Genomic DNA, 15365 nt, shown 5'->3' on the forward strand with positions numbered 1-15365 from the left:
ATGGGAGAGGAAACAGGCTCAGAACACTTCAGAGCAATTCAGGATTTGTCTGCAGTAGGAGAAAGACAGCTAATTATAATTCATCCAGAAAACCTAATCAATTTCCCCATGCTTTATTTGATGGAACAACACCAAATAAACAAACAGCGATAAGCACATTCAAACTGAAAATGAGATTTCTGGAGGCTCCCTCCATTCCCTGGTGCTATTCTTTATTAAAGGTATACGCACCATGGCTGCCCTTCTTTCCCCATCCATCACAATTCTGCTTGCTCCCTATGCACATTGGTACAGAAGGTTACTGTATCCATCACAGGGAATTCATCTCAAACTATGGGAGGGGAGTCATGCTTCAGAAACCCATCTGACAAATATGTTTGCAATTATATAGTTGTCTTTGCACAATCTCTTGAGACTGGGTAGGCTCTTTTTTTCTACATATGCGTGGCATTGTCTGCTAGAAACCCTCAAAACTTTATTTCCTTCTGTCCTTTGGATGGTGAGTGAACGTAGCAAAAAGTATTATATTTGTTCTTGTAGGTTTTGCTTTGGTGGAAAATATAAGATTATACATTATACAGAAACACCCACAGCACAAGGGCTAGAATTGAAGATGAATGAACATGAAGTCCAAAGCTGCAATCCTGCACACTTGTACTTGGGAGCAGATCCCCAGAAATCAATGGCATAGTACTGGGCCATTTTCCTCTCAATAGTAATTTGTTTTTGTGGCAACTAGTCCCTGGTGCACACACTCCCAAGAAACTGTTTCCATTACAGACCAGACTATTCTGCCTGTAAGACTATGTGAACAATGATTAAAGTTCCCTATGCCAGCATCATATGGCTATCTCCACTAGCCTGGCCATAAAATTCCAAAAAGCATAAAACACCAGAAATGCTTAGCCAATATTTCTCCAAGCTGTGAGAAGAGCATATATGAATAGTCTTTGCAGTCCGAGTGAGAGTGAAGCACATTACTGCAGCAATGATAAGGCAAATGTTTCAATGGGAAAGATGCAATCAGATTCTAATGCAGTGCACACTTTCCTGCATTCCATATACACATAAATACACACCAATAGAAGCTACAAAATTTTCCTCCTTTAGACTCCTTGTGTCAAACTCCCTCGGCCCTTTCCCTGCAGGGCTTGGGGCCCTTGGCATGAGCTGGGGTACTGGCAGTTGCACCTTGGGTTTCGGTTCAACCCTTGTGGCTAACATAGGGTCCTTGCCAACCGGAGTGATTGCTCCATCTGTTGGGCTTCGTTTTCTTTTTTCTGGCTCTTTAAAAGAAAGGAGGAGAGAGAAATCAGCAGCCAAAAAAAGAAAAACACATACCAGCAATGGTAAAAATGGAAGGATTAAGAAAAAAAATGGGAGAAGAGTACAGAAGAAAAAGATGGTTCAGATGGCGTTAATCATTTGTTTACAGATAATGAAAAAACAGCTCTCGCATTTAGATCTCAAAATCAATGTTCAAAAGCAGTGCTCAAAACACAGGGTCTGAAGGCTTCATACCCAGTACCTCAAAGTACATTTCTCACACAAGATTGACTGGCTGAAATTTGCTTCAGAAGACTTTCTGCAGGAAAGTCTAAGATCCAGTAAGTAGTACTATGTTATGGATTTAAACAAATTTAATACTGGGCAATATCAAACTACATCTCATAAGGGAATCCCTTTGCTCTGTCCCAGCTTCTGCCAACCTAGCAGTTTGAAAGCATACCAGTGCAAGTAGATAAATAGGTATCGCTGCTGTGGGAAGGTAAACGGCGTTTCCATGCGCTCTGGTTTCCATCACGGTGTTCCGTTGTGCCAGAAGCGGTTTAGTGATGCTGGCCACATGGCCCAGAAAGCTGTCTGTGGACAAATGCCAACTCCCACGGCCTGAAGCACCGCACCCCATAGTTGCCTTTGACTGGACTTAACTGTCTAGGGGTCCTTTATCTTTACCTTACTAATAATTATTAATAATTCCAGCTCTTTGTCTTTCTAGTTCTCATGGCAAGTTTCAAAATGTAAAGAAAAACCAGTTGTGCTGGGGTACAACATGGATACTAGATTTAGATAATACTGCATACTGCTCTTTGCAACCCTCTCACCTCCCACACTCCACCAACAAGGATGTACTCTTTTAAATTTCTCAACCTCCAGTAAAATTTGAATGGGTGCCAGAAGCTCCCTGTATATAATGTTTCCTCTCTCTCCCCCCCCCCCCCCCGCCATTATAAGCTTGATAAGGCAAGACGCTGGGTAACAGGAGCAGGGAATGGCTGGCCTTCCATATGTTGCTGAATTAGAACTCCCAGCAAGCCTGGTCAGTGATGATGGGAGCTGTAGTTCTTATCAAGCACAAGGTCTGTATGCAAAATGAAAGTATATTATACACTAAATATCTCAATGCAAAGGATAATATAACACAAAATAATACAGACTCAAAGAATATATGTACAGTCTCAAATCAATCTTGGAGATATATATGCCATCTTACAAATTACTATTCAATGTCTCTGAGTTCAAGAGTACAACTGTAATGTACTGAAGGGAGCTGTAGTTCAGCAATATCTGGAGGGCCAATGGTTCCCCACACCTGTCATTTATATACACACCATGGCCCTTACATACAACTGTATCATCCCGACTGTGCTTAATAAATAAGTGCTATTGGGGCATGTGCCTTTTCCTTAAGCAGCTAAATATTTGCATTTCTTCTCATGGCTGAACTGCTGAAATGAAATTAATTCAGACAAACATTTGGGCGTGCCAATGAAAACAAAGTAACGGCATTCTGTACTGGAGTTGACTGAAAATACATTAATCATTTTCTCCATGAAACTCCATGAATTATAGATGCAATTCAAAATACTTATTCCAATAATTACTCAAAACCTAAAGCTGTGATAAAATAAATGTGATTATTTGTTGTGCCAGAAAGTCAGACTAGCTCAGCTGTACAACAAGTTGGGCATTTCACAGATTTACATTCATTTATTTTATATATTTCATTAGTTTATCCCATTTTCTTACCTTTGTTATAGTAGTGAGTATGAGCTATTTCCAGCAGACCAAAGACACTTGCCATTCCCCCAAGTCCAGCATTTGCATATGACTGCTCAAGGCTTGACACAGTACATTTCAGCAAATCCAACATCCCTTTGTAAACCTTGCGACTGATCTCCTACAATGGAACATTCATAAGGGTGAGGATGCGTCATTTATTAGGAACCTGTTTCAGCTCATTAACTTCCACTGAAGTAAGCCATAATTCCCTTGCATTCTAATTTATTTTCTGTAGCTTAACTATGCCTCCTTCAGCTTAGGACCACAGGAAGCTGCTTTGTACCAAGTCAGGCCAATAGTTCCTCTAGCTTAGTATTCTCTATGCATGTACCAATGTTTCAGACACCACACCTCAAGATACCAGAGACTGAACCTGGGACCTTTTGCATACAAACATGCACTCTACTACAGAGCTAATCCTGTACCTAAAAGAGAAATTATCTTTATAGAATTACCTCTGTTAACTAAATCTGCGCAAATGCTTTTTCAAGTAGGGGGAGGTTCTGACAGCACTTAAGCAAATTGTTGTGAAGCCTCTCTAGAAAATCCATTACTCAATCTCACTCAATCCCACTGATCTCAGTAGCTTTCATCCTGTTTTTAATTTGCCTTTTTTCAGTAAGTTACTTCAGTGTAATCAGTTCTAGGTCTTCTTGGTTTCCCTCAACTCTCCACAGCAGATCTAGGGGTCACACAGGTGCATGGGGAGAAGAGAGAGGAAGTTCCATTACACAGCCAAAAGTGCTTGTGCTAGTAGAACTGTTTGGTTGGATACCCTTCTGATTGTTAGGATCCTTTCTAATCTGGTTTCTGACCTGATATTTGGAACAAAAATGGCCTTGGTCACTTTGGTAGATGATCTGTACCAAAAGATGGGTATGAGGCATCTGACCCTGTTGATTCGCCTAGATCTCTCAGCAGCTTTTAGTATTGTCAGCCGTGGCACCCATCTGGGCCACTGAGAAAGGATGGAGTTGGGAGGCACAGCTCTGTAGTGGCTCTGGTCTCCCTCATCACCACCACCCCACCTCACAAGGGTCTCAGAAGGTCTACTACTCGGCCCCATGACCTTTGGCTTATGGAGGGCTTCAAAGGCCCATCTTGTCCTCCATGCTGCTTAACATGTCTGGTTGAAGTCACCCTGAGCTTTTGGCTGGGTATCATCAGTATCCAGATGACACTAAGCTCTACCTCTTGTCTGCATTTCCTGATCCCAATGAGGCAGTATACTCACTCCCATTAAGGGAGATGAGAATGATATCACCCTGGTCTTTCATCAACTGCACTGATTATCAATTGGTTTCCTGGCTCAATTCTCTGCCTTGCTCTAAAGCCCTATATGACATGGTAACAAGTTTGTTTCAGAATTACTTCTTCCCATGTGAACCCAGGAACTCTGCTGCACTTCACAGGCCCTCTCCACGTTCCCTTCCCATCCTTTGTACAGGCACGAGAGAAATAGGTTTCTCTATTGTGACACCTAGATTTAGAAACAGCTTGCTTAGGGGGATGCACCTTTCCCATTGCAGCATGCTTGCCTTTTAGGAGGTGATGAAGGTATGTTTATTCTAGATAACCATTCATCTAACTGGGTCTCTAAGTACTGGGTTTTTAACTTATTGTTGTTTTGTAATCTATGATTTATTAGTAATGGTTTTACTGTGAGCACTGCAGCAGAAAGACAAAATAAAACCATTTAAAAGAAAAGAGGAACAGAGAACTGACCACATCCTGGACAACATCCTGCCGTGCATCTTCCTCCGATTGGATGGTGCGATTAAGCTTGCTTAATACAAAGACACGGAGCTGCTCACTCTCCAGGAGACGGCGGACTCTCTTCATGTGAAACCAACCAACTCCTTGTCCATCTAGGACATTGTGCACCACCTCTTTCAAGAACTGCTGGTTCTCACTATATTATATGGATACACAAGCAATAGGGGGCATAACCCTCCAGGACACTTCCATAGGTATATTACACTTTACAATAGGAGGATACTGCCACAACATAAATCTATCTGTATTTAGCCAAGCTGACTTCAACTCTAACCATAATATGCTAGGTATCCTTGATGCAACCTGCATCAGATCCTGCTATATATCTCTATCACTGACTCAAGTCGAGCAGCTGGAATAACTAGGCTGGGGTAAGAATTGTGGCTATCACATTTCCCCAGCCCTTTCTGCCATGTGGAATGCCACTGCAGAAAGGAAGAGATGGGGCTGTACCTAGATCTGTGGCTCAGCAAAGCAGAAACAGCCTTTAACTATCATTTTGTGCCAAAGTTTCCTGCTGCCCATCTAAACTAGACTCTTGAAACCTAGCATCACACTGTTGATGTGTTCCATTTGTTATGAATTACAATCCCTATACTTTTCTCAGTAATATGTCTAACCATTAATACCTCCTTTTATTTCTGCATTTGGCTGTTTCTTATTTGTGCAAACAGAAGACATTTTGTGAAAGTGGGTTTCCTAGTCTGGCCTCAACATATTGTCCCTCCTACCCTCCCTAAAAAGCAGCTTTCAAGAGTCACAAGATATACTGGAATAGGGTTGGATGTGGTGCAAGATCTACTGGGACAGAAACAGCCAAAACTAAGTGGAGGCAACTTGCATGAACTGATCAATTGTGTAACCCATTACCGTAAGATTCAAAGATAAAAGGTAGGTCACCTTCTTTAATTTTTCTTTTTACAAGCATCACCAGATCTTCTTATACTCTGAGCAGACATGCCCAGGGCATGCCATATAAAGCTCATTTTGCATTGTACAGCAACTCTAAGCAGATGCTTTTACCTGGAATTACTGCTTCGTCCCTGTGGTGAAGGAGACTCCCTTTTCACTGTCGGGCTGTGCTTTATAACAGAAGACTTTTGATCCACAAGTGCTCGTCTATTTCCTGAATAAGAGAGGAAGCAGAACAAGAAAACAGTTACTGAAAAGGATGCCCAAGTCCAAGAACAATACCAATGAGACACACAAAAGTCAGCTAACACTTAATTAAACGGACATACAAAGAAACTTGGAAAAGCAGCAGCATATTTTGTATTATTGCATCATACATCGGCAGAAAACAGTAATGGGAATGAGACAGAGACAAAAGAGAAGATGGTAACAAGAGCAGAAGATGAAAGGCAGGAGTTTGGCTGCTCTGCATGCATTTCTGCCACAAGAACCATCTTCTGATTAGGCAACATATGGAAAAGCAATGTGTTACTGGAGTGTGACTAGTAGAAATCACATGATACTGGCTTCCAGTGGAAAAATTGCCCAAAAGACAGGCACAAGAATGCTTGCTGGGAGTTGGTATGTCATGCACAGTTCATAATGCAAGGAACCCACCTTCATTGCTTACTGGCCCAGCTTCAGTAATAATCTCCATTATAGTATTTAGCCCAAATACTGGGACACAAAATAAACAATTAGTAGTGCACTGCAAAATCACCACCATTTTTATATTTGATTAGTTACTTGATTAATCCTCTCTCTTTCAAAAACAGCCCTGGATTAATGTTGGGGAACATCTACACTGGGGTGGTCCAGATAAAAGCTTTCCCCATGGCTAAATAGGAATAAACTAAAAGTGGAAGGAAAACTTAAGGAAGAGGTATTAACTAGCCAGTGTAGCAGGGGAGGATTCCTACATTCCCTGTTCTATCAGGCCACCTGTAATGGTGCTTGTTCTTGATTTGGTCCTTGGATCTGTAATAATAGCACTGGGATTAGCACTGCCCTTGTATGCCTTGTGAGCATTAGCTGTGCTCATTCGGTATGGTAGAGAGACTCAAAACAATCATCTCTGTAGAAGCACATTTTGAAACAAATTTCCCAACCCTAATGGCTTCGAAACACAAAATCACAAGCTCTCATTTCTAGTGTAGATGTGTCCTAACCTGATTTAAGGTCACTTGAAGGCTCAAAAGTTACTCTGAACCCCATTCAATTCAGGAATAATGCTTCTATTTTAGGAATTATTAATGTCATCTTTTATTTCACAGGAACTGCAAAAAATAAAGCTTATCTCCCTTCAGAACATGAAGGTAAATAAAACTAAACATTAATGAATAGTTGAAAAGGGTAATGAAACAATGGTAATGAATGAAATGAAAAAATATCATACCCGTCTTGTATCTCAAAGAATTCAAACATTAAGAAAATTGATATTTACCTGGCATACACAAATCATTAAATTGTAGAGTTGGAATGATCCCCCAAGGGTCATCTCGCCTAAATATCTACTACCATGCTATCCCCACCACCCAACTAGTATGATACCTGTCAGGTCAGTCAGGTTATAATTTTTTCTTTATATATGAAACTGACTAAATTACTGACAATTTTATCCTATAGAAAATTGGAGATGCCACATGGAACAAGAGTCATCAAGAAATGACAATAAACTGCAGAAGATGAGACACAAAGCATGGAAAGACACGGAAAAACCCATCACTGTTTTCTTCCAATGTGTGCTATCAATAATAGGTTTAGCTAACAGAAGATCTCTGCACAAACAAATATAGGAATATGACCAAATGGAAATATCCCCAGAGACCATGCAGAGTCTTCACCAAACTACTCACAGTCCTTCTGCGTTGGTTTCTGGTTTTTCTACACACACACACACACACCCCTAAGAAAATGTTAACTCTTATCCAAAGCAAAGTCCAATGCAGCAACACAAAACTAACTTTTGGCCTTTATTACTAAAAGGTCAAAGGTCAGCGAACATCATACCAACCTTCATCCACATCCCTTCCCACTTCCAGATTAAAGTAATCTTTACCGATGAAAATGGAGAGGGGGAAGAAATAAATAAAAGCAACTTATTAAAAGCAACTTATTAAAAATAAAGCATTCTTCCAGCTGAGCAACCAAAAAGATTCAATGCAAAATCAAACAATGGTAAATTACAGATTATCTTTCCTTTAACAACACTAATGACTAAAACCAACTGTAGTACAGATAACCTGGAGTAATTTCTACAGATTCTACTCCATATTTTTCCAGATTTAAGAAGTCTACCTTAGCTAAGTCCTATTGCTCCAAATGAACGGCTTTCAATAATTTTCCTCTTAAGGTAAGTTTTAGCCCTTTAGATAAGGGACAATTTAAACGTGATAGCCTTTCCCATGAAAGTAACTGGTGAAAAGTTGAAAAGATCCTTGCCAGGTTGGTCTCTATCTGGGCTGACAGTGTCCATGTGCCAGGAGAGCCAACAGCAGTGATATGCAGCTGTATACATTTGAGGCAACACACACAAACACACTAAGGCTATGCTTGCCACATAGACTGTTGCCACGGAAAGGGCTTTTCAGCAGCCTCCATGTGGGGTCTGTGAAATTAAATCAGTCCAGAGGATTAAGACTTTGCATTCACTTTATGCAAAATCTCTTTCCACCAAAGTGCATTTCATACAGCCAGTGCATTAAAATAAAGACAGACCAAAAATAATACTCCCTTCCATACTAAAAGGTGTAATTAATAGTCACTTAAAGAATTCTGCTTAAGAAATCTGAAGCATCACCGAAAATGAATTCCTAATTCTAGAATGCCTGGTTTCCCAAAATGATTTTTTTAAGGGTTGGGTGTAATTCTGTGACTGCTTGGCAATCAAAGGGATTCTGAAAGCAGTAAAAGGCAAGGAAAAGTGATTACCTTTCAGGCTAGGAAATGGAGTGTTTTTGTCTCTCCCAGCTTTGGTTGGAAGGGCTAAATTGGACAGACTAAAGCTTGTGCTGTGGTTCTTGTATAGGCTACCTATAACAAAAATAAAATAAATCAAATGATCTAATCATCCCCTTATCTCATTCAGAAACTCACTGTGCAGTTTACATCTGAACAGCTTTCTGCACTCTGGGATAAACTAGACATGATCTTAAATGCAGCATAAAGGTTTTTAAACATGCAGGTAGCAGCAGCTGGTGGGCACTAATGGGGAATTCCCCCACCCCAAGAAATTCCAGTTTCAGAAGAGGGATTTCATCAGGACCACAGTAGAAAAGATAGGCCTGACGGGCTGCCCTTCATGGCCCCTTCAGCACTTACTGAGCCCTTCCCAGTGCCTGTCATCACTTGGGTCTTCCAATGGCATTGCTACTGCAGAAGCCAGCATTGTCATCCTCCTTGCACTTTTCCATGGGCATATTCATAGTGGAAGCAGCCCTGTAACAGGCCACAAGTTGGGCAGCTACTTGGCTTCCAGGTCACTATGTACTTTTGGCTATAAAGTAAGCTTTCAAGTGAAGGGCAGGGGAAGTTGCTAGTAGCCTCCTCCTTCCTCTTATGTATGGCACCACAAACACCCAGAGGGAAGGGATGGGCCAGCCTGCCAGCCTCCCCTCCCCTTGTGAAAACAACAACAACATCCCCAGCCACTCTGGGCGGCTCCCAACAGAATATTAAAAACATGATAAAACATCAAACATTAAAAACTTCCCTAGACAGGGCTGCCTTCTAAAAGTCAGATGGTTGTTTATTTCCTTGACATCTGATGGAAGGGCATTCCTCAAGGCGGGCGCCACCACTTTGCAAGAGCTCCAGGTGAAGGCTGTGGCCATAGAAGCATCACTACCAGGTAGGCAAAGGATGGCAGGTACAGGGGTGGAACCAGGGCATGAGTCCCAGTGAGCTTTGCTGGGACATGTGGGTCCCAGCAACTGACAGGTCTGAGGAGGAGGAAGGAGGTTTGATCCCCAAAATTAGTAGCCCCCCATCACCTGATACTGTTTCAATTTCAAAAATCTGCATGTTACCACATTTAGCATCATGTGTAGTTTCGCCCTCAACAGCAGGCTCTCTCTCTCTATGAGAAATGGAATAGTTCCTTACTTCTGCTACGATTCATGAAGATATTTTTGAAGTGAGACAAGGGGAGGAGGAGGCAGAATAAACACTTTACTTGTTTATCCTGTTCCTCTACTTCTCCATTTCGTTTATTCAATGAAATGAATGTATTTAATTCAAAATCTTGACATTCCATCATTTACATTCCACACTCTCATTCTTAAAATGTGCAAGGCAGTTAACATTCAAATCATTTAAAACATCAAATCGACACAGCAGATAAAATTTAGCTTTAAAAAAGACTGGGAACTAACACAATGGTTAGGCAGGATCAAGAGCATGTGAGACCACAGACCTGCTGGAATAAAAATTGTTTTAGCTGATGTCTAAATGTCACTAGAGAGGCAGCCACCCAGATCACCCCAGCCTGGGTGCTATTGTGGAAAAAATGACAACTGGTAACCAGAGTAGCTCATTCAAGTTTATTGGCCCAAGGCTTTAAGTAACCAGCTCTTTAAACTGGGCTCTGAAACAGACCAGAAGCCAGTTAAATTGATAGAGTAAGAGCTCATCCAGACTTCCTTTGTGCCATATTCCCAGGCAGAGGTTTGCACTTCAAGGCACTGTGTCCAAGCGCTCTTTTTTTTTACCCAAGCCTTTTCCCACTCTTTATTGTTGAATTGGAGCAAACGGTAAATCGGAATTGCCATTTGTTCAAATTCAGCATTAAAGAGTGCGTTTTCCTGGAGAAAGCTCTGGAGGGAAAAAAAGTGCTCAGACATGGAGCTTTAAAGTACACACCTGTGATTAGAAAGTGCAGAGCCAAAGGTAAGTGTGGATGAGCCCTCACTCTCCCCCAAAATCTGAGTCATGCCTAAATTTTGTTTGCTGGTTTTTGCACTAGTTGTAGCTTCTGTACATTTTCCCCAGGCAATCCACTTAAGCCACCTTATAATAGTTCAAACTTGATGTAACCAGTGCATACACAACTTCGGCTATTATCTGCCTTCTCCAGGAACATGTACAATTGGTGCACTACCTGATTGTTCAAAGGGAGCGGGACCCAACACAAAACACAGGTGAACCACTATTTTTGAGACAGCAGTACTATTGAACAGGATAATTAGTAGCCCTATGACAATGTTGCTCACCTGACGTGATTGGAAACAAATGAGGGAAGACCTGAGCTAACTCTCTCCCTTCCACCGCATTCTCATCTCCTGCCCCTCCATTGTTGGTGTTTTGGAGGGCAAATATCTGCAAGCAGGGAACTTTAAGTGCATGGAGCTCTAGGACAAATACAGTAGGCTGCACACTGCAGTTGTTTGCCATACAAGGAAAGCAGTGGGGCTGTGCAAAGTTAACTAGCACATCCCAGCTACAGTGATTCCTCTATTGCATGAGAACACCACCTGAATAGGGTTTGTGCCCTATCTGAATTAATTTCAAAAAGGAGCTAGCAACACAGTCCTTGTAGAAAAGAGCACTACATAACTAGGGCCCATCACCAAACATGTCTTGTTGCTAGTTTCTGTCAACCTCACTCACCCCAGTTGGAGAAAGCTCATGGAACAGATCCCACCAGAAGATCTCAATGCCCAAAGCTGATTCCAAAGCTATGAAGGGCTTAACTTTTCAGGATGTCATGAGATGAGTGTGGAACTTCTGCTCAATTCCATGGCACTATGTCCTGTGGAATCCAGCAAAGTTCCATCTCCACCCACCCCCTTGCTGTTTAATGTCTATATGAAACCACTGGAACAACTCATCCTGGAAGTGCCATCAATGTGCTTAAGACACTCAGCTCACCCACTCTCTATTCCATCTGAATCAGGAGAGGCTGTGCAGGACTGGTGCCTAGGGGCAGTGATGGACTCAGTGAGAGCCATTAATCTGAAGGTGAATCATTGTAAGATGGAAGCGCTATAGGTAGGTGGTCCAAGTCCAGGAATTAGGGAGACTCCCCATGAAGGAACAGGCACATAGCATGGGTGTTCTTGATTCAAACCTGCCATTGGAGACACAGGTGGCCTCAGTGATCAACTATGACTGGTTAACCATCTAAAGACGCTGTTTGACCAGGATAGCCTGAAATCAATAATTCATGTACTAATAACCTCACAGATGTAGGGGAGGGATAAGGGAGCAATTTGATTCAATTGACATTTAAAGCTGAAAATATCAAATTTGCACTTTTCAAAACAATATGGGAAACGGTCTTCCCTCAAAATTTGCGCTTATCTGAATTTTGTGATGCAGTTCTCCAACCAACATTTACAAAAATGCATATATGAAATTGCATAGAAATGACTATATTAGTGAAAATAACATACAAAATGCATCATATTAGGAGAATTTGCTTGCAGAAATGTGGACAGCAATCAAAAGTATAATCAAATATGTGTTTATGAGGAGAAATTCAGGCTAAAATCGTGAAGCATTTTCACAGGGCTTTTTTCTTAATTTATTGCAAATTGCTTCAGAAATGTGGGGAAGTGCAGAGAAGATTGGTAAAATGAACTGAGAGAACAAAAACTGATAGATTCTTCCATACCTAACCTGAGGTTACCCTTAAAGACAGCCCAGAAGCAGCAGCAACTGAAGAATGTGACAGCAAGGCTGTTAAATAGGGGAAGTAGATGGGATCATTTTACAGCAATCATCAGAGCTCTGCACTGACTGCCTGTGAGCTACTAGGGCAAATTCCAGGTGTTTGTACTGATGTAATAAAGCCCAAATAGCTTGAGGCCAAAGCAAATTGAAAAGCACCTCCCTCATAGGGCCATCTTGGTGGCAGATCCACAACTGACAAACTCCCTCCCCATGGAATTTGTGTTGTTCCCCACATAGTTACTATTTAGACAATAATAAAACATATTTTGCCACTTTGTCATTTTGGCCATAAATTGGTTCTGAGATTGAACAGTACTGTTATCATGCTGCTTTGTTATACTATTTTTAATTATCCACTGTATTTTTCATGTTGTGCACCACCCTGAGCTCCTTTAGAAGGAAGGGCAAAATGTAAATGAAAATCATCATCTTCTTCTTCACACCAGTTCCTGCTATAGCCTTTGCATGTGGTTTATTATAACTGCAAACCTCAGCAATTGTGAAAGCAGAAGCAAAATGTAAATATTAAGGGTCACAGAGGACAGAGCATACTATTAGTACTGAGTAAGCGACTATTAGTACTGATTAGTACACTTCCTTCATTCAATTTGGCACCAAGCACACCAACGTTGCTCTCTGAGCTACCCAGACTTATTTCCAGCTCCCATTTCCAAGGTCTGCTCCCTAGTGCTAACATTTGACCAAACCCAGTCCCTATTCTTCTCTACTAAGCCAAGACTCCTGTTGCTTCCCTTGCTTCTGCTTTTGCAAAAGATGCAAGCAGTAGATGAATGTCATGTATTAAGCAATAGCCAATGACTTTCACAGGGTTGGTGCTTTTGGGTCAAATACTTTATTTCCATTAAGTATTCTTCTTTCTGTGGGTCTCTTCCCCACTTTCTTCCCACCTGCTGTTCAAATTTGCAAATAAGAAACAATTATACATACTGGCAAAGGACATAATGCCCCCAAAACCTTCACTGCTGTTGTTGGATATTGTAGAATTTGGGGAACTGGCATGGGAATCCGATTCCGCATCAGACTCGTTGCCTAGCTTTAAGCTGTTGGGGCGCAGAGGCTGCAGAGGCCTATAAAAGAAAAGACAACGGTGTTACATTGTTGGCATCGTTATGTATCCTGCAACTAAAAAGATTGTTGGGACCCATCTCATATCAGTAACACAAACATCTGATTTAGCTGTGGTGTCAGTTTGGCAGTTGCCATGTCAACTGATGCCTATTTTAGAATAGATAGAGCAAATATGAAAACAAAGGCAACAGAGAAGTAATCTGCAGATTCCAAGTACCACCCATCAACCAGAACAGTAAACATCTTGGAATACTTCCAAGAGAATAATTACAGGCCTCTTCCCCAAGTAATTATATGTCCTACTCAATACAGGGACTCATCAAAGTGTTGTGGTCCCAAGCTGCTACATATGTGGTTGTGAATACTGTAACTATGTGGCCAAATCATGAGACTTTTCCCTCCAAGTTGTCATTGTCCATACCAGCTGGCTGTCACATGGGGAAAACCCACATGAATCCTTCCTTCATGTGTTCCCCCAAGTGGTGCGGGACTGCACCAGAGAACAGAAGCTTCCTTGATACTGTGGGTCCTGAAATGCTGATGTGTTTAATATATATCCCTCTAGGTCTGAGGGAATACGATAAAGACCTAAGAAAATCATTAGAAGATATCTGAACTGCAGGGGGATTTTCTGAGGATAATGCATGGTACTAAGCACAAATAGTAAATAGTAAAGCACAATTAGTAAAATTCCAGTGTGGCCTTCATGGAGTCCTGAATTTAGTGATATCTCACCGATTGCCATTGAGGTTCTGATTGAACTTTGGTGTATAGCTTTCTTCCTGTTCATCCTCTTCTTCCTCTGCTGGGAACCCATACTGTGGTTCAAAGTATGGGTTATCATACTCTCTTTTCTTCACCATTCCATCCACGGAACTCAAACTGTTTGCTGGATTCTCACTATCACGACGTTCAACACTCATTTTGGGAAAGCTTGGTTGTAAAGGCAGACTGGGAAGGTGATTTGAAAATCCAGCTACCATCTTCTCCTCCATCTCTGCTGAATCAGCAGACTCCTTTGTAAAACAAACAAAAATCCAATTTGTCTACAAATACATATCCACATAACAGCTGGTGTCAGGCGCAAGAGGACCCTAAGATTCTGAAGGCCAATTGTTATCTTTATTTCTAACATTGCCTATACTAAATGAGCTTACATCATCTCTCTGCAATTTTGTCTCCCATGTCTAACATTTCACAATTTATTTCCCGCATTAGACCAGCTGTTTTCTATATAATAAACTGTATTAATATTAAATGTTCATCCATTTTCTAACACTCCTTAAATTGTCTCAAATATTGTCTAATGATTTCATCACTGTACTAGCTCATCACTACCTCTAAAGAAACATGGCTGCTCACTTGAAAAATTTCATCCTAGGTACAGTGTTGTTCACAGGGCTTCCATACAGATCTATGTATAATATTTATTTCACATAAAATCCAATAATTATATATCATAACCAGTCTACTTCCCCGCTCTCAGATTTTAATTTTTTTAAGCATTCCTATTGGTTTGGAGAATATGAATATGTGAGCACCTGTCTTTTATTATTAAGGAATGAACCATATGACTGCTGTTCACCATAGTTTTATATCAAATACGTAATTGTGACATATCTCAAATACATAATAGTGACATAAATTCACTGTCATCTACTTTTCTCTAGTCACATTGGCCATGTTTTCACATCACGGTAAGTCATAAACCATGACTTCCCATACATGAGCCAATCATGCCCAGTTTGCTTCTCCCCACAAGAGCTAGGAAGGGAAAAAAGCAAAATCCTTGGCTTAGTGTTATGGATCATAGT

General features: G+C 41.1%; 1 protein-coding gene across 37 annotated transcripts in view; it reads right to left on the reverse strand.

Annotated features, from left to right (window-relative positions):
* The window catches only part of MADD (MAP kinase activating death domain), an 86178-nt gene that overhangs the window by 36025 nt on the left and 34788 nt on the right, over positions 1 to 15365 (reverse strand). For 16 of the 37 annotated variants that reach the window (XM_079950487.1, XM_079950465.1, XM_079950473.1 and 13 more), the window contains 8 exons: positions 14287 to 14567; positions 13411 to 13550; positions 8722 to 8823; positions 6409 to 6468; positions 5863 to 5965; positions 4789 to 4975; positions 3031 to 3181; positions 1080 to 1286 (listed from right to left, as the gene is read on the reverse strand). In XM_079950487.1, coding sequence (XP_079806613.1) covers positions 1080 to 1286; positions 3031 to 3181; positions 4789 to 4975; positions 5863 to 5965; positions 6409 to 6468; positions 8722 to 8823; positions 13411 to 13550; positions 14287 to 14567 — 1231 coding nt within the window. Of the gene's footprint in view, positions 1 to 1079; positions 1287 to 3030; positions 3182 to 4788; positions 4976 to 5862; positions 5966 to 6408; positions 6469 to 7804; positions 7844 to 8721; positions 8824 to 13410; positions 13551 to 14286; positions 14568 to 15365 lie in introns of all 37 variants that reach the window. The other 21 variants (XM_079950482.1, XM_079950476.1, XM_079950481.1 and 18 more) reach the window with 4 other exon arrangements.

Source organism: Podarcis cretensis, assembly GCF_951804945.1.
Source record: "Podarcis cretensis genome assembly, chromosome: 1".
Taxonomy (NCBI): domain Eukaryota; kingdom Metazoa; phylum Chordata; class Lepidosauria; order Squamata; family Lacertidae; genus Podarcis; species Podarcis cretensis.